Consider the following 26883-nt stretch of genomic DNA (forward strand, 5'->3'; position numbering starts at 1 on the left):
GAATTTATTTATCTTTATATCTCCAGGCACAGTAATTGGCATTTGATAGCCCATTATAACTGTTTGTAGAGTAACTAATAAAATAAAGCCACAACGTAGGTAGACACATACGATTATATTTAAAATGATACTGCAGTAGAATATTGACCACATTAAAAAACAATCTACCTTTGCTGTAGTAGGAAAAAAAAAAAAAAGTCTAAGCTCTGGGACAACTTCAGGGGCATGGAATAATCCAGAGGGGTTATTAGGGGTCCGTTTTGCTACCTGTTAAGACTTAGAATCATAATGGTTTTTAAGAAGTTGATCCGGAGATGGCTGCTTCAGGGTTCCTCCCCCGACCCCTGCCCCAGGTCACATCCCCCACATGAAGCCTATGCTTTATAGATTAAGTCTGCTTTTCTTGGTTTAAAAGCAAAGTTTCTGCTTCCTTGAGCTGCTGTCTTAGGAGATCAGATGTTACGCTGGGCATATACGCCTTTTAAAATTCACTTTGATTTCTATTCTTTGACTGCTTTCCATACTGGTGCTTCACAGTAGGGAGCCTTTAAGTTTAGTTCAAATGGGAGCTAAATTCAAGGGACCTCTTGTCCAAGGCACACAGACTCAAAGCTCTTCTACATTCTCAGCAACAGATCAGAATTCATTATCCTGTCGGTCCCTGGCTCAAAACGTGTCTGGATGCTGTCTTTCAGAATTGCCTCAGACCCTGTTTATATCCATGCCCTCAACCAGTCTCTAACTCTAGAACGGTGCCTTCCACCATGACCTTTCTTTCTTCCCTTCCATTTGCTTTGTTAGGCTCAGTCTTCCTCTTTTCCTCTGCTCTTAAGCCCCTAAACCCAACACCTTCAGAGCTCAGGGATGCAGAGGGGAGAGCCACTGGGGCAGAGTGAGGCAGAAACCCAAAATCAAGCCTCGAGCAGAACAGTAGGGAGCTGAGGGCAGACTGACTTTCTTCCGTGATGTGCTCCTTCCTGTCCTAAGGCAGCAGGTGGAGAGGCTGGGGGATGGCTGAACACAGGAAACATAACTGCTGAGCTTCTAAGACTGTGCAGGGTTACTGAGAAGAGAGGATGGAGAGGAACTGTTAGAAGCATTACACCATATAGTTGGTCTTCAGGGACGGATGGAATCTGAATTGTTGGAGAGATGGGTACCAGTTCTTCTCATCCAGGGCAATTTTGCTTTCCAGGGGACATTCAGCAATGTCTGGAGACATTTTTGGTTGTCACATCTGGGGTTGGGGAGGGGTCATTACAGTGCAAGGAGACCAGAAATGTTACTAAACATCTTACAATGTACCCTCTCCCCCACAACAAAGAATTATCTGGCCCAAATATTCAATAATGCTGAGGCTGAGAAACCCTGGGCTATAGGAAAGACATTCAGAGCAGGTGTCATACTGTAAGAAGGGAAAAAATGTAGAAATTAACTTATTGTTGGAATTTTAAAAAATCATGTAGATCACATCTCATCGTCCTTCACCTCATCTAATGTTTGCACACCAGGCACTTTGAGAGACACGTTCACACAGAAATATTCATTTGCTCTTGGTACAGAGTACAGCTAGGAGATGGGCCACGTGAACAGCCTCTGGTACTCCCGGACCTGGGTTAGTCCACTCTGGTGCTCACATCTCAGCTTCCTGTGCTGTGTCTCCTTCATGGCCCCAGTCATCATGAGCATCTGTGTCATCCCTTATTTGGGACATCCTCTCCCACTAGAGTGTAAGCCTCCTTGAGGCCAGGGACTGGGTCTGATGTGCTTCCCGTCTGTCCCAGGACCCAGCCCAGTGTCTGGTGTGGGGGGTGGGCTGGGGGAGGCTACAATGTGGATGCTGGAACCACACTGTGTGGCTGAAATCCACACTCCGCTACCAACTCACTGTGTGACCTGAGACAAGCTACAGCTTTCACAAAGACTCATTTCCTCATATGCAAAAACAGAGATAACTAGAAGGAAATAATATTAATATATGCAGAGCTCTTAATTAATATTTGTTGATGGGTGAAGCATCACAAAGCAAAAAAGATAGGGCTAAAAATCTGCCTACCAACCACCAATGAAGAAAATGAAGAATGAAATTAAACACATAAAAAACCTTGGCTTTTACTTTGTGGGAACTTTGAAATTTAAGAGTTTTCTTCTTGGTTGTGTAACAGATGTGGAAAGCAGTTTGTTAGTTTTTACAGGCAAAAGCAGTGAAAGCTTTAGCAGGATGTACATATTTGCCTTATTGATTTTACTTCACAATAAATGTTCTCCTCGCTTTCTCTGCTATGTCCAGTTTTCTTACTATATTTATTGTGATAGGTTAATTTCATTTTTTATTGTCTCCTGATAGAAACTGATTTACGGCACGATGGTAAATCAACCTCAAAAGGGACTTTAACAGTTTTTTGTGGTTGAACACTACTAGTCTTCTTCCTGTAGAGATGCTACTTCTTTCTACAGTCTTAGATGCTTCTGTGTCTTAGGATGCTTTCAAGCACACAGAGGAATGAAATCTTAATTGGTTTGTAATTGATATTTTCTGCTCTTTACATCTACCCTCCCTTCGGGTCTCTGATCCCTCACTACTCTTCATTTTCAGTTGATTATTTCCTACGTGTGTATCTTGCAGAAGCTCTGGAAGGAGGCACGATTTTTCATCATTCTTTCATGTGTACAATTATTCACTTGAAATGCAGGGAGCATTTACTGAGTCCCAGTGTATTCCAAGCTCTGCTCCCAGCTCCTGGGCACAGCAGTGAACACACAGGTGAGGTCCTGCCCTCCTGGAGGGGGCATTCTTGAGCTTGAAGGGAGATTGTGAGACAATAAAGAGACAAATGAACAAGGTAATTTCTGACATTATGTAAAGGAAACCAAGAGCATGACTGCATTAGTTTCTGTGCCTGCTACCACAAATCACAAACTTGGTGGCTTAAAATAACACAAAGTATTATTGTACAGTTCTGGAGGTCAGAAGTCTGACACGGGTCTCAATGGGCTAATATCTAGATGTCGTCAGGGCTGCTGTCCTTCTGAAGGCTCCAGGACAGAATCTATTTTCCTGCCTTTTCCAGCATCAAGAGGGCATCCACATTCCTTGGCTGGTGGTACCTTCCTCCGTTTTCAGAGCCAGCAATGGCCGATTAAGTCTTTTTTTCTTTTTTTTAATGTTCATCTTTTTAATAAACTTCCAAGCAGTTCTCTACACTCACAAATTTTATAGCAATTTGTGAAAATTTCAGTTGCTTTTATACCCTTCACAATACATTGTCAACCTTTTTAGTTTGGCCATTTCTTTTCTTTCTTTTTTTTAAAATTGAAGTCTAGTCAATTTACAATGTTGTGCTAATTCTGGTGCACAGCATAGTGATTTAGTTATATATATATTCCTTTTCGTATTCTTTTTCATTATAGGTCATTACAAGGTATTGAATATAGTCCCCGTGCTCTACAGTAGGCCCTTCTAAGTCTTTCTTAAATCACCTCTCTCTCTGACACTGACCCTTCTGCCTCCCTCTTCCACATTTAAAGGACCCTTGCATCCACCTGGATCATCTAGGACATCTAGGACATCTCTTTCTCTTTAAGTCAGCGGATTAGCCATCTTCACTCCATCTACAATCTCGAGTCCCCCCTCTGCCAGGTAACATAACACATTCACAGGTTTCAGGCATTTGGGCATAGACATTTTGAAGGCCATTAGTCTGAATACCACAATGATAAATAAGGGAAAACTTTAATTTTAGTAGCCTCTTCTATACCTACATCGAAGATATGTTTGATAAATTCAATACTTAGTGAACGGGTCAGAACGATATACATTTGCCTCTTGTTAAATGGCCACAACAAGAGATGTGTGTTCTTTATGGCAGAATTGGTGATGGGTGGGTGGTTTCAGCCAACCTTCCAGCTTAACCTAAAGTTATCCCATTGCAGAGAGGCTCAGGGGCCCTGCCACAGCGGGATCTGGAGGAGAAGCCCCTCTGCTCTTCTCTAGCTTCTCCTTGGGGGCTGGCCCCTGCGGTGTCACTGGCATGGGACCCCTCGTGCGGTCCTCCTTGCCCTCTTCCCAGCAGGCTTTCTTCCTGCAGCTCCCTGCAGCTCCACCACCTTGATTTCTGTTGGTTGCAGCAATTTTTCTGAATTATAAAGTGGAGGTTTTTTTTTTTTTTTTTTATTGTTTTTTGTTTTTTAAAGGATCCTAGGAGAATTTACTCCAGATAAGGAAACTGAATTTTAGAATAGCTGGGGGAAATATCTAAGATGATTTAGAAAGACGTTTGAGGGGCGACTGTGAGATGAGGCAGTTTTATGAGGTTGCTTTTATGCAGCATAAATATGGTGACTTAAATTTTTAATTTCTGCAGTGTTGCTTGATTTTATGATGCCACTCTTTTCTCTTTTTTTTTTTTGCTGGATGTATCCAAAGCACGCAGTTCTCCCTCCTTGCTAAATTATAGCCTTCCATTCCTCAAAACGTCTCCTAAGAATTAAGCGTTGACACTCTAACAAGACCAAGCATCAGTGGCTCTTCCTGCCCCCTGATTAGATAAGACAGTTGGCTGCACACGTGTCCCTTTGCTTCTTTGACTCGTATCCATCTATCTCACTCTGGTTCACGGCTGTGTTCTCCGTGCAACTGTAAGCTCTCAGCAGGAAGGGAGGAAGTGGCCCATTGCTCTCATTCTGCTCACACTTCTGCACAATGGCTAGTGTTCTGCAGCCAACAGTTGCTATGAATTATTTCAGTCAAAAGCATAGCTTGAAAATGCTGCTGAAAAATATTATTTTTACTTCCCAGCTAGCTTTTACCTGTAGAACTGAACAGAGGCCGTGTCTATCAGGAAATTTTGAAATTCGTTTTTCAGATAAAATGGGTAACGCCAAGCCACATTCAGACATTTGAGAAGACCAAGCTGACTCAAATGAAGATAAAAACTCAGCAGGGTGTTTCTTAGCATGCTTGCTCTAAATGTCATTCTTGGCTCAGTTTATACCCACTTAGATCTAATTAGAAATGACCATTCATACAGACATTTTTCTTTCTCTATAGAACAGTTACTGAAATCTCTGACCTAGAAGATGGTAAAGCAAGTCTGGAATATCCTAAATTGAAGATGTGATTCTACCAACCAAAATTCTGAGAGGAAAAAAAACCTTCTAGGCAAAAGAGATATGTGAGGTTTGTGATGCTTGGCAAAACGAGCTGTGAGAAACATGGAACTGATCGTGTTTCCTCTCTATTTTTTATTTTCCTTAAATCCACCCTAATGACAAAATATCCATACAAATTCATTTATTTTACATTCTATTCTCATTTGGAATTGAGAGCAGGAAAGAATCCACTTTCTATGGCTCAGAATGTGAGTTTCCTGACCTTTCATTCTGCTACAGGAACTCAGAGAACAAGTCATACATCAATTCTATGAACAGGAGGATCTAGTCAATTATACTGTGTTTTATAACACAAATTTGAAAGGGTGTGTGTGTGTGTGTGTGTGTGTTGTAATAGTTACAGGAAATATAAATTGAAACTTTGCTACATGTAACTATAGTGCGCACTTAGATAATTGCTTTTTTGTAAACATAGTTCCTTACAAAAATCTTAGCTTGCTGCTATGGAAGCAATGACATTAACAGAAATAACAGTGGTGCCACAAATCTTTGGGGATTTTTTTTTAATGGAAAGGAAAATTCTAAAACTAAAAATATACTTTTTATTTGCAACTATGGGAATACAAACAGCAGAAAAACACAAGAGGACTGTATAATTGGGACATGGGAGGCATTCTATTTGGTGGTTTTAGGGAAAGGACAGTCACAGGATGGAATCTATGTCTTAGGTCATTACATTTTGGGCAAAAGAGAAAAAAAAATCTGCATTAACAAAAGAGATGCTGTTGGGGAGGGAGTGGTAGCTCCTCCACACTCCTCTGCAGCACTCTGTACAGAGTAGGGGATGCCTGCCTCGGTGCCTCCTGAGTTTATACACTTGTGACTTCATGAGCCCCATCCCCTTGGCATACAGTTTTTAAATACAGATAACCACTCACCACAGAGATGCCATCCCCTACTTTAATTTTTAATTGTCAGTCTTTAAAATTGGTATTTATTTTACAGATTCCATTGAAAAATGTCCAGATCTAAAAGTTTCAAAATCTAAGAGAAATACCCTCTTCTTGATCTCAGCTGTGAACATCCAGATTAAGATCAGGGACCACCGCGTTTACACTGGCCTCTCTCAGCACTGTCAGTAAAGAGCATGATGGTTCTCTGCCTGCTTGAACTTAATGATCCTCTGATTATAGCTGTAAATCATTTGTATCTAAAGGCTGATTCATAACATTTGGTTACAAAAACACTTTCTTTCCAGTAAGGAGCATGATACTTTTTTGTTGTTTGCTTGTTTTCACATCTTTTGCTTTCTTGTGGATCTTAAAAGTTTTCGGGGGTTGAAAGGAGAGAGAATACTTTCTGTATCTTACAGCTGCTATAAGGCTAAGTTAGGTTAACACAAAAAAAGCAAAAACTTGCCTGTGTTTCTCTTATCACATAATGTTTGGAAACAATACCCCAGGAATCAAAAGAGCAGAGTTGGATTTATGCCCGCTATTAGCAGGCTGCAGTAGCACCTTCATTTACAAAATTGGAAATATTGTATCAAGAATGTTTTTACTCAGTTTAATTTTATATCAGTTAATTGATTTAGAAAAACTTTATTCCAGATTTTTGCCATAGGAAAGTACGATGGTTAGAGATGGAAAACTACCTTGAGAAAGAAAGAAAATAGTCTTGACTTAAAATAGGTCCAGAATGACCCCATGCCAGAGTTACATCAGCCCTGCACTGAAGAAAGTTGCCTGCTGGCTATGTACAATGGACAGTGAAGAATTCAATTTTAATTTTTGCATTTTGAGCTATGTCACACATCTGGCTATGCTGGCCTTCGCCGAAGCTTTGGATGTGACAATAATGACTATACAAACACTGGGGCAAGTGGAAATTTAAAAACAAAATGAGAAATTGTGGAACAAGGCGGTCAGATATCTGGGTCATTTAAAAACACAGATGCACTAAATGAATAGATACAGGCAATGTCTAATGATTTAGAGGAACAAATTTATATAACAATTACACTGTATTTCCATTGGCAAGTCCACCCAGAGTTGATTCCTCAAGCGCTTTTGTTATTCTTAAATTCCAAAGGTTGATAGGTTTTTTTGTTTTTTGTTTTTTTGCCCTGAAATCTGTATTTTATTAAAAACTTTAGTTTGGGGAATTCTTTACTGCTGGCTGAAAGAACTCATGCATGCCCTCGGGTGTCGTAACAGCACATTAATGCAACACTACATGAATCAATGGCACCACACACATATACTATTTTAAAAAGAAAACAACAGCATATTCCACATGTGTGTTGTCTGGGCAAGTGAGATCCTGACTTGGCAAAATGCTCCATTCTGAATTCAGCAATCCTGAAACCAATCCAGTTTGTGCACTTCACATCAACAATAGCGAACACTGATTGAGCAAAGGTAAGGTATTTTATGCATCCATCATTTATCACCGGAATGTATAATGGGAAAAGAATGAGACACCGTGCCAAAGAGAAACATTCCTTTAAAATTAATTAGCAAGCTTCTTAAGAAACTTATTAAAAGGATACACACACGCAGACCTGCATCAATCAACCCAACCCGCCAGCTCCGTGCATACAACAGGAGCTCAGCCACAACCGCTGCTGCTTTGAACACCTGCCAGGATGTCACCCTTATGTGGCTCTGTTCTTTTATCCAGAGGGGCTTAGAAGAGATTATCTGGATAATTTGTAGAAAGCAGATTGCATGTTTTGCTTCTCAAGCCTTGCTTCACGGCTGGTCTGCTCAATCCCTGCAGCGTGGACTGGGAATGAGGCCACGGGTGGCTCCCTTGCTGGGGAGACTGACTTACCCAGCCCACGACCCTGGACCACACCAGGGTTTGGTGTGCTGGATGGGACCACGAAGAGCACTGGAAATATGACCCCAGTCTTGCCGTCAGTGACTTCAGACGGACGTCTGTGTGAGGCATGCGGGTGAAACCGGTGAAGACATATTACCAAGATGAGGAGAAGACCCGGAAGTGAAATACGCGGAGAGAGGTTGGGCAGCATGATTTCCATTGTGTAAAACGCCCCTTCCACTAGATGGCCTTGGGTTATTTGAACTCTCTGAAAATAACTCCTACTTTATCTTGTTTTCATCTCAAAATCGCTATCTACACAGACTGGAACTCTTTTTCCTTGTTCTTACCTCCAAGGGAGACAAGTCTCTTCACTGTTCTAAGGATAATCCTTTTAACTTTGCCTTCAACTTGAACTCTCCACAGTGTTCAGAAGACTGAGGAATTTTCTCTCTGGGAGAGTAAAGATGGCTACACTTTCTTTGCTACTCCTCTCACTGAGAGGTGGCACCGGGTTCCTTTCTCCTTGAATCTGACCTGGCCTTAGGGACTTGACTGACCAATAGGACGCAGCAAAAGTGATGCTTTAGGCTTCTGACATTTGGTCTTAAGAAACCTTGCAGTTTCGCCGGACCTCCTGGAATACTTCTTTGGGAGTTATGGGCCACCATATAAGAAGCTGGACTACCCCGAGAGACCAGAGAGGCCGTACATAGGCACCCGGGTCAACAGTCCCAGCTGCAGAGCCTTCCGGCCAGCCCCACCAAGACACGTGACCATGCCAGTGGAACACCACTGAGTGACCTCTGTTGATACCAGATGGGACAGCTGAGCCTTGCCTCACTTCCAGACCTACAAAATCCTGAGATTTAGCACAATGGCTGTTGTTTAAAACCACCAAGTTTTGAGGTAAGGTGTTATGCAGCAGTAGACACTGGAACAGAACTCTAACTTTTAATTTTTAATTTTTACCAATTCATTGCCTTTTCTTACAAATCCACTCAATTCTTCCCTTTTGTTAAAATCTTCCCTCGGTCCAACCATATTGTACAATAAAGCTCTGTTTCCTTCAATGGTAACCAACTTCAGAAGACTAGTCCACTGCATCCATGTCCTCATTTCCCACTCTTTAAATACATAGCAATCTGGCGGTCACAGTCTCCATTCTAAAATGGCAGGATTTCAAAGTTGGTGGGGACCTTAAAGGCCACATCATCCAGCCATATGTTCTCTACTGGATTCTCTTCCATAAGGTCCCTTCTTAGTTGTAGGCGTCTTGATGATGCATTAACATCTCAAGGGATGTGGCACTGGGTGCCACTCAAGGACACTCATTCTATCTTTGGCTATCTGAGATTATGAAGGATGTGCTCTGCACAGAATCCTGTCTCTTTAAAGCTTTCCTCCATTGGTCCTAGTTCTCTTGCTCCTCATTACATAGAAAAAGCCTAATCTCTCCAATCTGGGGGCACTGGGCAATCATCCAGGTGACACATGGATTAGGTGGTGGCAGCAGAGGTGGAAAGAAGAGTGTATCTTACAGTTCTTCCAGGAAGAGACATCTTAGTGTTACCGAAATGTGTACGCATCTTAAAGCCGATGTGTCAAGTCCCAGGCTGAGGGTCACAATCACCCTTTGTGTTCTATGATGTCATTTAGCTTAGGTCTTGAGCCACGACCCCATCTAGCTGTGGGGAACGTGGAGACAGTGGAGTACAGGATGACACAGCACAGACGTGCTTTAGAGCCTGGACTGTGGAGTCAGACTGCCTGGGCTGGACTCCTGGCTGCAGTGTCTCTCATCTGTGTGAACGTGAGTCGTTTGGCTACTGAAGTTACAGCCACTTCCGGGGAGACTCACTCACGTTCACTTACTTCACAGTCCAATTCAGAACTTAAACAGAGTCAAGTTCGGGTTCTGCCCTTCGTACTCCTTTTCCTGGGGCAATATCTAAATCTAAGAAGGCCCATACGTGTCACGGCATCCAGGAAGAGACATCTGGCCCATCCGATTTCTCCAGCCTCCCCACTAATCCTGCTCATCTGTTTGGGGAACTTCGACCCATACTGCTTTTGCTGTTGACATTGCTCTGCTTCCACAGCCTCCAGAACATGGAAGTGACGTCAAGTACATTGATGGTGTTCCTTCCACAGGACACCAAGGCCTTTCTGACCCCCTCCCAGGGCAGTCTCTAGGGACGCAGGGAATTTTTAAGGTATCTTTCCATGCTGCGCAGACATCTCAACAAGCTGCTGCTGCTACCCCTCCACCTTCATGCTGCTGCAAGAGATCCCTGTTAGGTGCGACTTTCCTTGGAATAATGGGTGGAATCCAGCCTGGTTCCCCTGTATGGTGGCATTTCCCCAAACACTTCTGGGGGTTTACATCATCTCCCATCTCCAGGGGCACTGGGGCATGGGTTACCTTCTCTGGAGTCCTTCAGCATCTCAGCTGCAGATTCCTCTCCTGCCAACAGCCAAAAGGTTATCTCCTTTGGGACATGAAGCTTCTCAGACATCACCCTTCATTCTCACCGACCCTACTAAATTGTCAGGCATTGGCTCTTGGTATTCAGAGCAAACCTTAAAGACATTTTTTTAAAAAAAATCTTTTAAAAAATTCTATCTTGTAATTAAGCCAAGCAAAACAAAAAACCAACCCTGGCTCCACACTAACCTTTAGGAATCGCACAACCCAATCTTAGAAGTCAATTGCCAAGAATCTGCTTCTTTGTTTTCTGCAATTAGCTTGTAAATGAGGTAAAAAGGAATTACCAAGAATGAAAAAACCTGGGTTAAAATTTTAAAAGACGGTCCTACTCTAACTACACTTGAGTTGGTAGTGCTTACTTTAATCCTGAAAACCATTATTAAATTAAATTGGTGGTATATCTGACATCAATGGCACAGTAGGAATGAGGAGAAAATGTAATTCAGAGGTAGTTTCTATGCAATTTGGTATAACAGAGTGGTTAAGAGGGTACAAGCTGGAGGCGAGCAATCTGGGTTTAAATCCTGGCTTCACATTCATTGGGTGTCTCTGAGCAACTTATTAACTTCCTATGCCTCAGTTTTCCCATCTGTTAAATAGTGATAATAATAACAACGAATTCATAGGTTGTTATGAGGATGAGATGTGTTCATAGACGCAGAGCATTGGCACAGTGTCTGGCCCAAAGTAAATACTCTAGCAGTGTTGGTTATTGTCACCTGTCGGATGTGGAGGGAGGTAGAGGAGAGAGGTAAGGACAACTCTACTAGTCAGATTTACAACTAACTTGCTAGTTCTTGTGGTGGAACTAGAAGCAGTTCTCTTTCCTCCAAATCGCTGTGCTTTTCCACAGAGAACACAGATTCGTAAGGCAAGGAAAAGACACAAGTCTAATTTAATTCCATCTTCTTGAGACCTAGTGGGATAGAAGAGCCAGTGTCCTCAGTTTTTTGGCAAAGAGAATTAGAGTTACCATTTTTTACCACCCAGGGCAGTGTAAAGGGTGGTGAAGAGGTCCACAATCTGCGGATTTCTAATCTGGCTGGGAGAAAAGCAGTATCTCTTGGATGCTTTGTGGGGTCCCCTCCACTTACGAGGCCCCGTGGGACCAGTCTTGACCCTAACCACGTGAGGTCACCTCAGAAAGCTTGGCTGCCCAGTATAAGTAGCTCACAAAATCCTTTACAATATATAGCTTAGAGTCAACCACAAATTTAAATTTAAAGCTAGCCCTGGTGCTTAATCAAACTGTTGTGATACAATGAAGCTATTGGGGAAAGCTTTATTTTTGCAGCTTACACACTTCAGCCACTTTAGGGAACAGTCTGGGGATCAAAGGCCATTTCATAACCAAGTGGTGTTTGCTTGGGCTTCCTAGTGGAATTGTCCTGTGAACATTTTGCAAATGAAATGATTCACTTCACCGGCTTGTGCAGCAAAGTAGACGGTGGTGACATTTACTGAGGTGGAGAAGAGGTTTGGGAAGGAGGTGGGAGTCCAAATTTCAGTTTGGATCTGTTGCACATGAAATGCTTCTGAGAAATCCAAGTGGAGGTATTAGGTAGGTGTAGAAATCAGATGCACTTTTAATAAACGTCGGAGCTTTGGTGACTTTTGTTAAGTGAAACCCTGAGGCAAGAAGAAACCCATCCAGAAGAGACTGTAGGAAGAAGAGTTCCAGCATTGGTCCCAAGACACCACGATGTGTAAACGTTCAGGAGAGAAGGAGCCTGTGCAGAAAATGAGAAGCAGTAGCCAGGAGAAAACCAGGGCCTGAGAAGAGAGTTCCAAGGAAGATGGAGAGGCCAGTCAGGTCAAATACTGCTCAGAGAGTCAGGGGAAGTGAGAAGTAAAAAGTGTCCATGGAATTGGTCAGCACAGTCACTGCAATCCCTGCACGTTGAACTGAATGCACTTTCAGTGGCGTGATGAAGCAGGCTTCTGATTCAGGGTGGGTTAGAGGACGAATGGAAGTCAGGGAGCAGAGACATTCTGTGTGGATAACTCTGCAGAGAGGCTTAAGAGGAAGGATAGAGGAGAGAGCAAGTAGAGAGAAGTGGGCTCTGAGAGGGAAAGGAAGTGCTGAGACCTCAGCAGAGGGGGAGAGGAGGGAAACAGATCTTGTCACACCAGGGATTCACACTGTACTTAATATCAACCGAAATCATTATGTAGTTTTCACGATGATGCTGTCATGACTCCAGTCCTCTGCTCTAATACTACTGGCCTTTAAAAAAAGCCTTTGCCCTATTCTCTTCAGTAAGGAATTCCGTCTGTCTACAGTTTCAACTATCAATTTATGCAGCTGACGACCCACACTAACTCCTCTCTGTATCCCACCACCATTTTGGGAGATGGACATCCCATCTTGAGTCTCACCAGTGTCTCAAAGATAACACGTCTCTATAAAGAATATACATTTTCTCAGTCAAGTCCTCTTTACTCCCTGATTTCCTTTAATGGGACATCCAGATACTCAACACTCAAAACCATATCTGCCTTTCCTGTCACCAGGAAACTGTTTCATAGTCTCTGGCTTGGAGCCCTTCTCTTGGTGGTCCCCTGCCCAGACCACTCTCCCCATCACTTCCATCTGTCAAAAGCCTACCCATTCTTTAAAGCTTATGATATCTGATCCAGGAAACTTTTTGCTGATCCTTCCAATTTGATGTGATCTCCTAACATTTAAACCTTCTTGTATATATCTCTTAAATTAGATTTATTTGAGCGACTCTCTTATCTACTGGATTAACCTTTAAACTTACAGGCTTCATTCATCTTACTCATTTTTGCATTCCTTGTGTTAGATGCAACAGGCACTCACCAAAGTTTAGTTTAATTGGCTCAAATTGTTAATGAATTCTCTAGATGAGGTGAATTTTTCCAGTTGTATGCAGGCAAAATAAATAATAATTCACTGGAAACTTAAGAATGCACTTAACTGGAGTACAGAAATGAGCTCATATGAATATCAAGGCACTGCCAAAAATTGCTTTTCTTTCCTGGAACAAGTATTTATTTAACTTTTTATTATGGTATGGAATATTTCAAATATACATAAAAGTAGAAAGAATAGCATAATGAACCCCCATGAACCCATCATCCAGTTTCAACAACTCATAACATTTTCCCAATCTATTTTCATCTATTCATCAATCTCGCTCCCATTTTTTTTTTCCTGGAGTATTTTATAGCAAACTCCAGACATCATATCATTTCACTTATATATCCCTCAGCAAATGTCTCTACCAGATGAGGTTTTGCTCTGTAATTCAACCACAGGTTGGATCTAATGAAATTAATTCTAATTACTGAATATGACTTAATACCTAGTCTTTGTTTCTACGACCTTAGTTTGTTGCAATCATTTTATTCAAAGAATGCTTGATTTAATAGTTGCAGTCTGTTTTAAACAACTTACCGCAAAGCACTAATTTTTGATTCTTTTAGCACATGTGCTGGAAGAGGTTAAGGAGAAAGGAGATATTCAATTTCTGACTTACTTAGTTTGTGTGATTCATTTTCTTCCCTTTTTCCGTGACTGCTGTTTTGGATCTTTCTCATTAGGATGTTTATCAAAGAATGGGAAAGGAGAGGAGGTGTGGCAAAAGCTGTGATTTGTCCCACAGTATCTCTTGACCCCCTCTTCTGTACGGATAGGCGTACTGGCACAAGGCTAAGCACGTAAAGATGACATTTCCTAGACCCTCTTGCAGTTAGACGGCCATGAGACCACGTAACTCTTTGAACGAAAGTGATGTGTGCCATTGCTGGGTCGTGCCTTTAAGTGGCAAGCATGTGCCCTCTTCTGTCTTATACCCACTTCTTGAGGGCTTAACTGCAGATGGAGTGTGGTAAGCCATATGCCACCAAGCAGATGAAAAAAAAACCCTGAAAGACCCAAAAGCAGCCAGATGAAAGAGCCTGGGGCCCTCGCTGACCTCACGAAGAGGCAGCCTGCCAACTTCCAGACCATCAGTTTTAAACTACCATTATTTTGGTATCTATTACAACAGCTGTTCTGATATCTTAATTAAAATAGAAGGTAAAACTCAGTAATGTCAGTATTATAATTTTCTAAAAATCTACAAGAGTTTCTACTCCCAACATCACAGAAAATCAAATATTCTTTACATATGTTTTCAATGATTACTAGCTATCTGTCTTGGAGTATGATGATCAGCTGACAATAGTGAACTGAGTGCACACTATGAAAATTGAGCTTGGCTGGATTTGGTTCCAGGCAAACTCTTATTTGAGTCCTCCCTTGCTACTCCCTAGCTATAAAGAAGTTATTCAAACTGTATGACACTTTAAAAATCTATAAATTGGGAATAACAGAGTTCCCTAGAAGATGAATTATAGAGAATGAATAATGTATATTAAAGGAGTCGACATACTACTTTGCACATAGAAGTCTCTAGAAAAGGCTTTTTTTTTTTTTTTTTGGTTCCCTGTGCTCATAAACCACAACGGTCTGATGATGTTTTCCAATTCTCTACATAGCTGTAGCCATTCTGGTCTTCAGCACTTGTTCAAAACAGCTAAGTTATCATTGGACACTGATTAAAGTCCTTGGAATTTTTAATGCCATTTTTTTTTTCCTGAAGGCTGTGAGAGAAGCTACAGGAAAAACGTGTGGACCTTATCTGTGAAAAATCACGGAACTTATCTTATCCCAAGGATTACATGGCTGCTTAGAAGAAATGCTGACTAGCAGCGTATTAGTTAGGGTAACAGGAGCTGGTCTATTCACATCTCAGGTTTATTCTCCTTTCCATAACAACAGATGTTTCTGTTTGGCAGTGAGGCTCTGTTCCATCTAGTTACTCAAGGGTCCAGACTGGCAGAGTCACCAACCAGCCCGGGAACAAGGGATAGAAGGATTAAGGGGCAGGTAGTAGGGGACCAGGCCTGGAAGTGACTTCATGACCTCCACCCACATTCTATTGTGTCATGAGTCTTAGAGTCAGACCTAACTGCAAGGGCTGTTGGGAAATGTAGTCTGGTGAGCACCAAGGAAGAGGAGAAATTAATGTGGGATCTGGCTAGCAGCCTCTGATGTAAGCAGCAAGTTAATCTGAAAGATAATTTACTGAATTATTTTATTTAGCTTCAACTTGAGTAGTGAGAGAATACACTTGGGAAAACTTGCTCAAAACTTCTAGTAATAGCATTTCACCAAAACCCTTTTATGATATAAGAAACAAATTTAAGAAAGATAGTATTTTAAAGAACTGGTCAGAAAAAAAATTCCCTGAACACCTCCAAGTGATGTTAGTAAGTAATACTAATTACTTTAAAAAGTTTTAATGTCTGAAGACCTAAATTATTTTAGTTAGAGAAAGACTCAAGCCTTGGATCATTTCCCTTTAGGAAAAAATAAGCACTTCTGTTTAGGGAAGCATTTGAACTTTTAAGGGCTTCTCAGAGTCGTTAACTTCAAGTTGTCTTTTCCTAAACAATGATGTCCTAGTTACTGAATCAACAGCACACAGGTGGCCCAGAAATCACACACACATTCATCATAGCCACTGTCGGAGTCTCTGGGATACATGGTGAAACTTGCTAAGAGGCTGCAGACGATTATGTTTCATATAATGATATTTCCAGAAATAAAGGGGATTACACATTAATAAAGCAATGAAAGTATGCAGGTAACCATGACGACGGCTGCAAATTCAATAACATTTTATACTCCTGAAAAGTTTCTTCTTTTCTTTCCTTTTTTTATTGGCAGAAAGATTAGAGAAATTATGAGGGAGAACTGAGAAGCATTTGTGTCTCATCTGTACTCTCATACCTCCAAGGATGTCACGGGCATGCTTAGCACATTCTAATACCGACTTCACAGCAGCCTGAAATGGCTGTCCCGGTTCCTGCCCGCACATTCATCTTGAGAAACGGTCAAAGCAGGGAGCCCACAGTTCAATGTCTTCAAATGACATCCATCACTCAGCGAACTAATTCTCCATGTGAGGTCCAATTTCATCTATTTTCTAAAACACATTTCTCTTTTTGAATCCTCACAAAAACAAATGGCTTATTTCTAAGGGCACATCCACAGAAATTTCAGAAGGCTCTTACATACCTAAATCAGGTTTCAGAAAATTTTAAATGAACACCTATAATCTAAATCACTCAGCCTTCCAATTAATCAAATGTTTTTATTTTTTAGACATCACAAATAGGAAGTATCATTGTAAAGGTTCCCTTCCCCACCCCTCAAGAAATGCACAAAACAAGTAACTTTTTACCAATGGTCCGCATATTCTTCTATGATTTATCCTTACTACATATAGATTAAAGTTCAGATCAATATAGAAAAACATTCTAGACGACAGCACATTAAGTGGTAACAAGAACACCAAAGGCCATTATGGTGTAGCTGGGAAATCCGACCCTGTGGAGGGCATATGTCAGAAACAGCACCTCTTCCAAAGGGAGAAAATGTAGGGTCACAAGGAGGTGAGGCCAGAAAGGGAAGAATTATCCATCCCTCAAAGGCTGCACCTTGATCTGCCCTTATTTCTGGCTCAAGAGAAAGATGAAGAAATACATCTTCCCTCACCTAAGGAAATGCCACATCCATGAGATTTTTTAATGGCCTTCTGCTTTTCAGGTGGGCTTCTTTTTTCTCTCCTGTTCGTCCCCTTGTGATCACGGCCCCACCCCTCGGCACCATGCGCGCTGCTGTCCTTGTCTGATCGGACCTCCATGTGGCCCAGGATGCGGCTGGGCGGGCCCCGGAAGTGCTCCGACATCCCGGAAGTGCTCCGACATCCCGGAAGTGCTCTCCTCTCTTGGTTCCTCTCCACCTTCCCCCGGAGCTGTTCCCCTACGCCTGCCATGGCACCTTCTCAGTTTTTCCTCCTTGTCGAGTGGGCACTGGCTAAGGCTCCACTCTCAGGCTCTTGCCTCCCCTCCTAAATCCACGCTGTCCCTGTCAGTCCTTCTCCCTCAACCCCGGAGAAGGAAATAATTGTCTGACTCCGCTTTCCCTCTAAAACCCCTCAGTCACTCCCCAGAGCCATTAGGATCAAGTTCCGTCTCCTTGGCCAGAACACTGGGCGCTTCCGGCCCAGCCCTGGGTGACCTCCCAGTGCCACCAAATTCCTCGTACCTTTTCTGTAGTCAGATTACTGTCCACACAGCTTGTCCAACATACGGTGGTATTTCCCGTCTCTGCATATGCCGTTCCTCCAGCTCGGTCACCCTTTCTTTTCCCATCTCTCTAATGTGTAAATCAAATCATCTTCCTCATGCAAAACTTTGCCCTGCTTCTTGTTTCCTAAAAAATAAAGCCGAAACTAGTTTTTGGTACATGGAGCTTTCCTAGATCCAAGACCCTGCTCATTTCTCGAACCACAGCTACAGTTGTGCCCATATCTTTTACTTCTCTTCCAAATAACACCCATTTGAGTTCCCTAAGCTCAGCATGAATGGAAATTCTCCCCCAATCACTGCATCTACTTCCAATTTCAGCTCCTGAAAACTGGTCACTAAAGCTCTTTCCTCCTCCAGCCTTTCTTGGAGCTTTAATTTTTCTCCCAGGATTGGCTCTTCTTTCTCAAGAAGAACAAAATCAGTATCCAGCACAGCCCCAAGCACAAGAGTGTTAAGTTGCTGTTGAGCCAATAACCATGAGTGGGTTCACCTCTTACTCTGACTCCTCCTCATTCCTTGGGGGAGACCCAAAAGTTCTGCTTCTCCCTCTTTCCAGTGTGAAAGACAGAGAGGACCCTTTTCCTTGTCCTTCTGCCAGGAAGAGCCACAGATGTGCCCTGAGAGCCTTGGGAGCTGCTACCACAGCAGTAATGACTGTGAGTGTGTTGGGGGTCGCCTGCCAGGAGATAGAAAGATCAAGCACATGTCTGGATTCTCCAGGGATCCTGAGGTTACAGCAGGACAGGTCCCACAAGAAAACAAGGGCTGCCCAGAAGGGTAAAGAAGACCTTTAGGTTTCTGTCCACACATTTAACTATATAATTCAAAATTATCCAAATAAATATGTGGATTAAAGAAATTTCTAAGTACATCCTCCCATCAAGTTATTATCTCCTGATTTGAGAATATCTCATACACAAAAATAACCATTTGCATGTGACTTCTCCGTCCTCTGGGTCAACAGAGTAGGGGATGGGCAGGAAGAATGAGTCCCTTCTAAATCACTTGCAGTTCTTACTCGCCTGCTTCTGCATTTTAGTGATCATACCTGAAGCAATTTATCTCTCTTTTATAATCCTTTTTCTTTGTCTACTCTTTTCTTCCATCTCTTGCCAAATTACCAGGAGAAAGGTTATTTCCCCATTAACCACTTAAATTCTCTAACCCTTCTATGAAGTGCGAATAATGATAAGGTTGTGAGGATTAAGTAGACAATATCTACAAAGTGTTTACACAGCAAGAGGGGGAGTGCGATGTATGCTAGCTGTCACCATTGTCCTTTATATTCCATTTGTGAGTGATAAACAGAAGACAATGTAAGAGATAAATTTCTATTAAGGAAAGGGACAGTGGTAAGTCTTATAATGAAGTTAGTATATATGGCCAGAGCATCAACGTCTTCATCCTCTTAAATAAAATAACCACAACCGTCCTTCAGAATTGCTATGATCAGTTAACAATCAATCAGCACTTTCTCATTCCTAAGTGCTAGGTCTAGGTCATGTGGAAGATACAAAAAAGGAGCACCAAGGAATTCCGGAAGTCATAACTTGTTCTTGTCTATTTGTGTAATGTAAATTCTAACTATTTCTCAAAAGGATAAGGCAGCTTGCAGTAAACACAAAGTCAACACAAAGAATCAGGCAAAAAAAAAAAAAAAAAAATATGGTGGGAAAGGAGAGAAAACTGTACTGGAAGCTGCAGGTGTGCCGGCTATGGAGTGAGAACACTAAGTGTGGCATCAGAGGAGAGGCAGAAGTAGCCTGCACTAATGAAAAGGAACATGTTAGCACCAGGAAAGACAGCGCTGTTTCCATCATTAAATTCTAGGAGGAGATTATTGCATGGACACTTATATAAAAAATACTGAGTTGAATAATAGGAACTATCTCCAGGGTCGTTCTGCTGATTGGCAGAAAGTGCCTGGAGTCAGACAGGCTTGGTTTGCATCCAGACTCTGCTACAGTGTCCTACCAGCTTTGACATATTAACGTCTCTGAATCTCAGAAATGGTGATAATGATCCCTGCCCCTCAGGGTCACTCCGAGGATGAAATGAGATGCTGCAAGTAAACGGCTGGCCCATGGCAAGTATTTAGCTAAGATTTATGGCCCCCAGCCCCACGTGAATCCCAGAAGTCATTGTTATTCCTTATAAATATGTATGGACTTTAAAGCTCATATATAATTCTTCATAAAAATGGATGAATCATAAGTCCTCTATTTGCACAGTTATTTGATTGTCTCTCCCCCTGGATTACAAGCTCCACAAGGAGAGAGGTACTTCCTGTTTTTCCTTCTGGCCTAAATGGTAAGGAGCACATCACACATGGTTTGGGCTTCACTATTATTTGCTGCAGGAAGGACAGGCATCCTTAGTGAGAACTCACTAACGCGGTCTAAGTGTGCTGCCTTTGGGTGACAGGCTTGAGGTGTACACGTGGCTGCAGAGACCCTCAAGAAAGGATGGTGTCTGCTCCTTTGACCAGCGCTCCCAAATACCCACATAAGATGTTTGAACATCCTCATGCTCCTCCAATCAAATCTGCTCTCGCTCCAGCGCCAGCATACGAGGGAAAACTGTTAAGTGACTCAGCAGTTGATTTCACTACTTTTATGCTCTTTAGATGTACAAGTTTCCAACATATCATCTACTATTTATCACTGAAAATGCACAGTCAGGCAGCTTCACAACAGAATGAGGAGAGTTTATGGGTTAGCCTTGAAAATGAATGGCCACTTACAGAACAAAATTTTTGTGTGAAAATACGTTCCCAGTTCCAAATGACTAGCTCATGAATGAACTTTTGAAACCCAAACCCATTTGTCCAGGCTGTCTACAACATACTGATGGCTACTATGAAAGTTTTACCTTTATAATGCCATTAAGTCAAAAAAATGTAATGTAAAGTAACGTATTTTGTACCCTTCCTTCCTTCTCTCCTCCCCCCCTTCCTCCTTCTTTTTCTTTTCCCATGTTTCCCAAACACAGTTTTTTGTTTTTTTTTTTTAAATCCTCTATGTTCCAAGCTTTACCGGTAGAAGAAGCTCCAGAAGTGTTGAGACCGTGACTCACCTCATTGTAATTCCCCTTGTAGGATTTATGGAAAAGGAATGAAATCCAAGAAAATAAAATAAAACTTTAAAAATCCCACAGACAACTAAAAATCCATTTTGTAAGAAATAGAATTATATAAAAGATTTATATTTTGTTTCATATAACTCAGAGGAAACCCATAGCCCCCATGAACTGCCATCTCTAATTAGTTACAGACCATTTAAATTCATAAATATTTTCAAAGATTAATGATAATTGACACATGCATTATGCTTTTACTCATCTAAGTAATGTTAATATTGATTCATTTTTCCTAGAATCTTGGGATGGTGCCAGTATTTTATCTCAGGAGAAACCAAGGCACCAACCCATAGTGGTTAAGCTGATCTGGTTATGCCCGTTCACCCAGGTTTGTCTCTTTGCTGTATGCGCCATTCAACTCTGCTCCAGCCATCACCATGGTGACTTCCCTCTTTGCGGCCTTCCATCAACCACTTTCATTGAACCCCAAGACAGCCTAGAGACCAGTGAATTCAAGGACCCTCAAAGTTGGCTGTGCCTCAGAACCATGTAAGGGAGCATTAAAAAGAAAATACAGATGGTGCACGAGCCTGAATCAACCAACATTGATCGATTGGTCTCTGAGCATGAGATCTGGCCCAACCCGGCTGACCAACATTAGTGCAACGTTACTGACATGGAAGGAGGAAAGCATTATTCAGCCCTCTACAAATGGAGTTGTTTTTAAAGGGAAAGAAGAGTTTTCAGAGGGGATCTGTGATGGTTAATTTTACATGTCACCTTGACTGGACCACAGAGTGCACAGGTATTTAGTTATATAACATGATTCTGGTTGTGTCTCTCAGGGTGTTCCGGGATGAGATTAACATATGAATCAGTAGGCTGGGTAAAGCAGATTATCCTTCCCAGTGGGTGGGCCTCATCCAAACCCACTGAAGGCCTAAAAAGGAGAGAAGGCTGAGTGAGGGAGAATTTGCTGTCTCTGCCAGGCGGTCTTGGGGTTGGGACACTGGTCTTCTTCTGCCTTTGGACTCAGATGTGGACTAGAACCTACACCATCTGCTCTTCTGGTTCTCGGGCCTTTGGACTTGGACTGAAACTACAGGACTGGCTCTCCTGGGTCTCTAGCTTGTTGGCTTCAGATCCTGGGACTTCTCAGCCTCCACGATTACGTGAGCCAAGACCTTATTGTACACTTTACACACATCCTATTGATTCTGTTCCTCTGGAGAACCCTGACCAGTACAGGATCACATTTCTTTCAACTGTGTGTTCTACTATAAGTACATATGAAGGTACACAGAAAAGATTTGAGAGAGATTTTGCAATGATAAGTCATGAAAGCAAAGAGGACAAAGTGCCATCATGTTAGAATAAAGGTCGAGAAGGTCCCTACCTTTTGAGAGAAGGCCCTTGTTCAATTGAAGGGTGCCAAGTGGGAATGCAGAATAAATACATTTCTCATAAGAAAATGCTTTACATTCTATTCACATACACATGACTAATCTCGCATGATTCTAAGAAACAGGATGGTGAGATTGTGAACATAGCTTAATGGTGAAGGTATTATCTGACTATACAGAATAATGATAAGCCCCCTACTTCCTCAGATCTAAAATGTTTACTGAAAAGATAAATGAAAAATGTCACCAGGAGGAGAAAGGTAGTGCTGCATGCTGAAGTCAGCAAGACAAGAAGGACACAAGGATCCCCAGGGTGTCAAAAGCTTCTCTTTTTCATTTTGTCTCTCAGTTCCTGTGGTCTGTGATCTATGACATTGAACGCCAGAAGTCAGGCGTTCCTTATGGTTGATATTCCCTGCTGCATTTCCCCCTTTTTATCATTCTTTCTCCAGTCTTTTTTTTTTTTTTTAATTCCTACTTTAAGAAGTTGAAAGATGTTTTAGGAAGCACCTTAAAAATCAGCTATGTTAATATGAGAGAGCTCTAGATTAGGGATAAGTGCTATTTGGGAAATAATATTCTCCATTTAAAAACACTTAAAGGGGGAAAAAAGTGTAATACTGCAATTTAAAGCAAACCACCCTAAGTACAGACAGATAAAGAAAACAGGATAAGATAAAGGAATCTTTCTGAGTTTCCAAGGCCAGAACTTTTCAAGTGAACTTTCCAAATACTGGCAACTGGGGAGGAAAAATAAAAAATCACAAGCAAATAATCTACAGTATGACATGTAGCAAAATCTAATGAAAAATCACCAAATTTGACTTCAGTATAAACTGCTGCATGTAAAAACTGTTCTGCAAATATGTAACTGGTTTTAACATGTTACTGTATGAAATGTGAACAGTGTTGCAATGATTATATTCTATAATTTAGACTTTAGTTGCATGGCTTACTTATGTAACTCTACAGAATGATGAGTCTGGAAGGCTTGAGCTTATAAGGAAAAAGTGCCTTCATTTTTAGTGATTCCAATTTATACTCACAGAAGTATCAAATTACTTATTGAAAAATCCCAGATGAAGTAAGAAGGAATGTTCTGGGAAGTTGCTGTTGACAGTAATGTTGCCCTGATCTTATAGATGTATGTTTCCCAGGATTACTTAGTGAGGATTATCAGCATTTTAAAAATGAGACTGGCCAGAGGTCTTTTACAGTCTCTTCAGAGAGCTCTAGAGGAACTGAATGGTCTTCTTCTTCTTCTTCTTTTTTTCTTAATAAGTATAGAATCAGATTTTGTGTAAAAATCTGAGAACTGGCTTTAGAGAAGTAAGGAAGACTGAAGAGAATTGAGAATGAATTAAGAGAAATGACTTGTTCCCCATGTCCTTCCAGCATCCCACCTAGATGGCCCTGACCTTGGACTGTCACAACTGCCCCACGATGGTGGAAGCGAGGTCACAGGAAGAGAAGCTGAGGGGGACCGTTCTAAGTCATACCAGTCCAAGAGCCTGATCACTGACTTCCAAGTAAGGTAAAAGCACAGCTTCATTATCCAGATCGTGAAATGTCAGCCAACTTCGCCAGCACGAGAAGTGCAATCAAAAGGGGACATTGTGCACCAACGTAAACACATCACTCAGTCAAACAGAAAACCGTACAGCGCCGATGGAGGTCAACATCGATGAACATTTTTAAACAACTACAACAGATTACTGTATGGGTGTGCACACCAAGATAAAAGAAATGTTCCCTGCCTGGAGTCTAAATCTGATGAAATGGAATCATATCAACTGGGCAGTTAAGCACAGAGAATTACTTCTTCCTACCACCTTTTCTTTATCTGTGAAGTGCATCTTCACCCTCTTTGCAGCTTTCCCTCCATTTTAAGCTCCATCTCCCCACTTACAATTGGACCCTTTGAGCATCTTCCTTTCCTTCAGCAAATGTTTGAAAAAAAGAAAAAAAGCACCTAAGAGAAACAACAGTGGGACGCCAATTTTCACCATTACCTAATTTTTCCAACCTGTTAAAAAGTGCAACTAATAAAATCGAGAAGGAGTATTGTTCCTTGTGTATGTTAAACCCTCATGGTAAACCAAGACCAAATGAAGGGGCTGAGTTTTGACAATGTGGCAAATACCCTTCTGGAAATGACTGGTGAAATGGCACTCCTGGAAGGCCCATATTTCACTAACTTGGCAAAGCTCCGTTTCAAGGTCATTTCCAAATGCTCGTCTTGTGCAGAGCAGCGTGTGTGGAGCAGCACTAGCATGGCACCAGGTCAATCCATTAGTCATTGCTGGAGTGAGCCTTCTGTGGAGAGGCAGGCTGCTTCAGAGTCAGATGGGCTTTAGAAAAGCATGCCAAGAAAATTTTAAGATTTGAAATGTTACAGAAAAGAAGGTCACAGCATCTTTTAATTGCCTACTATCCTTGCAGACAGTGGCTTTTTATATTTTCATGCAAATATTACATATCTACCCAGTGTGAAAACTGGGTTAAAATATGTGGTAAGTGAGTTTGTGCATATGTCTTCAATTGAGTGCAGTGCTGAGTGCCAAACTTGGACCACGCTGATCAGACTGTAGTTCTGTGTGAAAGCCTGCAGTGGTGGAATCCAGTTGCTATAGCTGCAAATTAAACAAATAAATGAGACACCATGGAATGCAGCAAAATATCTGTGGTCTGATTAGTTCATATTTGCCATATGTGTGAATATTAACAGTCAAATTCTGAGTTTAAGCGAAGTTCTTTTCAAGAAGTGCAACAGAGCATAAATGCTTAAAAATAAACAAGATCTGAAGTCCATGTCAAAGGATAAATATTTTACATTTTATATGAGCTTTTAAGAAATTTCATTAACTTTTTATGTTAGGAGTATATATGAATTCTGTGTTGCTAAAAACACAAGATTTCCACCCAGGTGTCTTCCCTTGAAGCTTTAGACAGAATTTGACACTAATTTGTTACTTATTATATGATAATAATTTAAAATCATTAGCTAAGGGGTTTTCATTTTATTTTATTTTATCTTACTTTACCTTATCTCACCCTATCCTGTTTTAGAGGACTTACATTTATTGGTCCTACTACGTGGCAAGCACTGTGCTATGGACTTCCATGGCTACAATCTCATAGTTCTCACAATGAGTGGTAAACTTTCCTCTGTGGGACTCAGTACAGAAATTTAAAAAGACTGTCGAGCTGAGAATTCTGTTTTGTACTAGCCTCTTAAATCACGTACACTAAACTGTTTTCCCAGAACAATAAAAGCAGAGAAAGCTACAGAGGTCACTTGGTTCGGTCCCCCTTCTAGGTGGCTCTCAGGTCTGCATCCATTAAACTTTTGATGTACAGAAATGGGGTGGCTTTTTTTTTTAGTTGACCTGGGGTAAGAAACAGAATGGAGCAAAAAAGACATTCTGTGGTGTGAGCAGTCATGGCAGCAGGGAGGTGTAGAAAGGAATGCTTATTAACATCAGTCATTTGGTCCTAACACGTTTATATGGTGACAATGTGAACAGCAGTGCTTGGACATACAAGACAATTAGATATATTACTGGGTCACATGAATTAACGTGTTAACGTATTTGATAAGGACGAGAGAGTTTGCATTAAGGGGAAACATTTCCACCAATCAGGGCTAATCCTTACACTTAGGTTAAAACACACCTTAATTAGATCATTAAGTGCAAGCTCATTTTCTGAATACGGATACGGCAGAATGATGGGGGAAAAAATCACTCTTGCTGAAATGAAAAGGAAAAAAAATCTAAAATGCCAGGAATGTTTACTAGCATCTTGAAATACGTTTGTGAAATACAGTGACGACTTTTGGTCCTCATCTCCACCCTCTTGGTATTGAACCCAGGACCTCGTGCACACCGGGCACACGCTCTACCACTGAGCTATACTCCCAACCCCCGACAATTCATGTTTCAAGGCATCTCTTTAACTTGATGTAAAAGCTCCAGGGAGGGAGTCCCTGGGCACAGCAAGGGCCAAAGGGTCGGGCAGCTCAGCAGGCATTTCACTCCTCATGAGTCCACTCGCAAGGGTGAGCTTGGACAAGGGGAAATCATTTTCAGTAGCAGTGTTACAGCTGTCCTCTCTTCCCTTCTGCCACCACATGTCATCTGTATCTAAACAGCTGTCCTGACCTTACAAATCAACCATCCTCTCTAAGCGCAGTTACCACGTGGTTAAAATTTACTGCTCTGAAAAATCAGTTCTTTTGTTACTGACTTTACCCAGAGTGTTGTCTCCAAAGCAGCTTCAACTCAGTGGCACAAACTTAAGCACCAGGATTCAAAACAAAGAATACATCACTTTATTAAATCTCCATCTATCCATTCAACGATCCTCCCATTCTTAGTATCGCAGCTTCCCCAGGGCCCGTCCCATAATCACACTGTGCTTAACAAGGTGGAATTCACTAGGAAGACATCGAAGGGTCTTGTATTTTGTGTATAAAATTCAAAAATAACAGCAACTTTAAATCTTAGCTTGACCACACACCGGTCAGGAAAGGACGATGTGTAAGTTTTAGTGTAGTGCATAATGTAACGGCCAAAAAAGTTAACGGAAGCTTGGACAACACTGATCAGCAAAGACGATGGCTAAAGCACTTTGCTGTGCACTTGCCAAGTCATATGAAACTGGAAAAACAAATCGAGACAAGCGGAAGCCTGGCTGGGGAGACTGAATGTGATGGGAAAGGCTTGGGTACCATTTCCTCAATAAACGTTGGCTGAGGGGGCACTAAATGCCAGGGACTATGCTAGGATTTGGAGGAAAGTATGA

The 26883-nt window shown here is 41.6% G+C and overlaps 1 protein-coding gene across 2 annotated transcripts in view; it reads right to left on the reverse strand.

Moving 5' to 3' along the window:
* AIG1 (androgen induced 1) overlaps positions 1 to 26883 on the reverse strand; it is a 220216-nt gene that overhangs the window by 103311 nt on the left and 90022 nt on the right. The window contains exon 4 of one of the 2 annotated variants that reach the window (XM_064486638.1): positions 16033 to 17720. The exons of the other annotated variant lie outside the window; for it this stretch is intronic. Within the exon in view, the coding sequence (XP_064342708.1) occupies positions 17676 to 17720 (45 nt within the window). The 3' untranslated portion in view covers positions 16033 to 17675. Of the gene's footprint in view, positions 1 to 16032; positions 17721 to 26883 lie in introns of those variants that run through there. 2 annotated transcript variants of the gene reach the window in all.

Source organism: Camelus dromedarius, chromosome 6 (assembly GCF_036321535.1).
Source record: "Camelus dromedarius isolate mCamDro1 chromosome 6, mCamDro1.pat, whole genome shotgun sequence".
In the NCBI taxonomy this organism is placed as follows: domain Eukaryota; kingdom Metazoa; phylum Chordata; class Mammalia; order Artiodactyla; family Camelidae; genus Camelus; species Camelus dromedarius.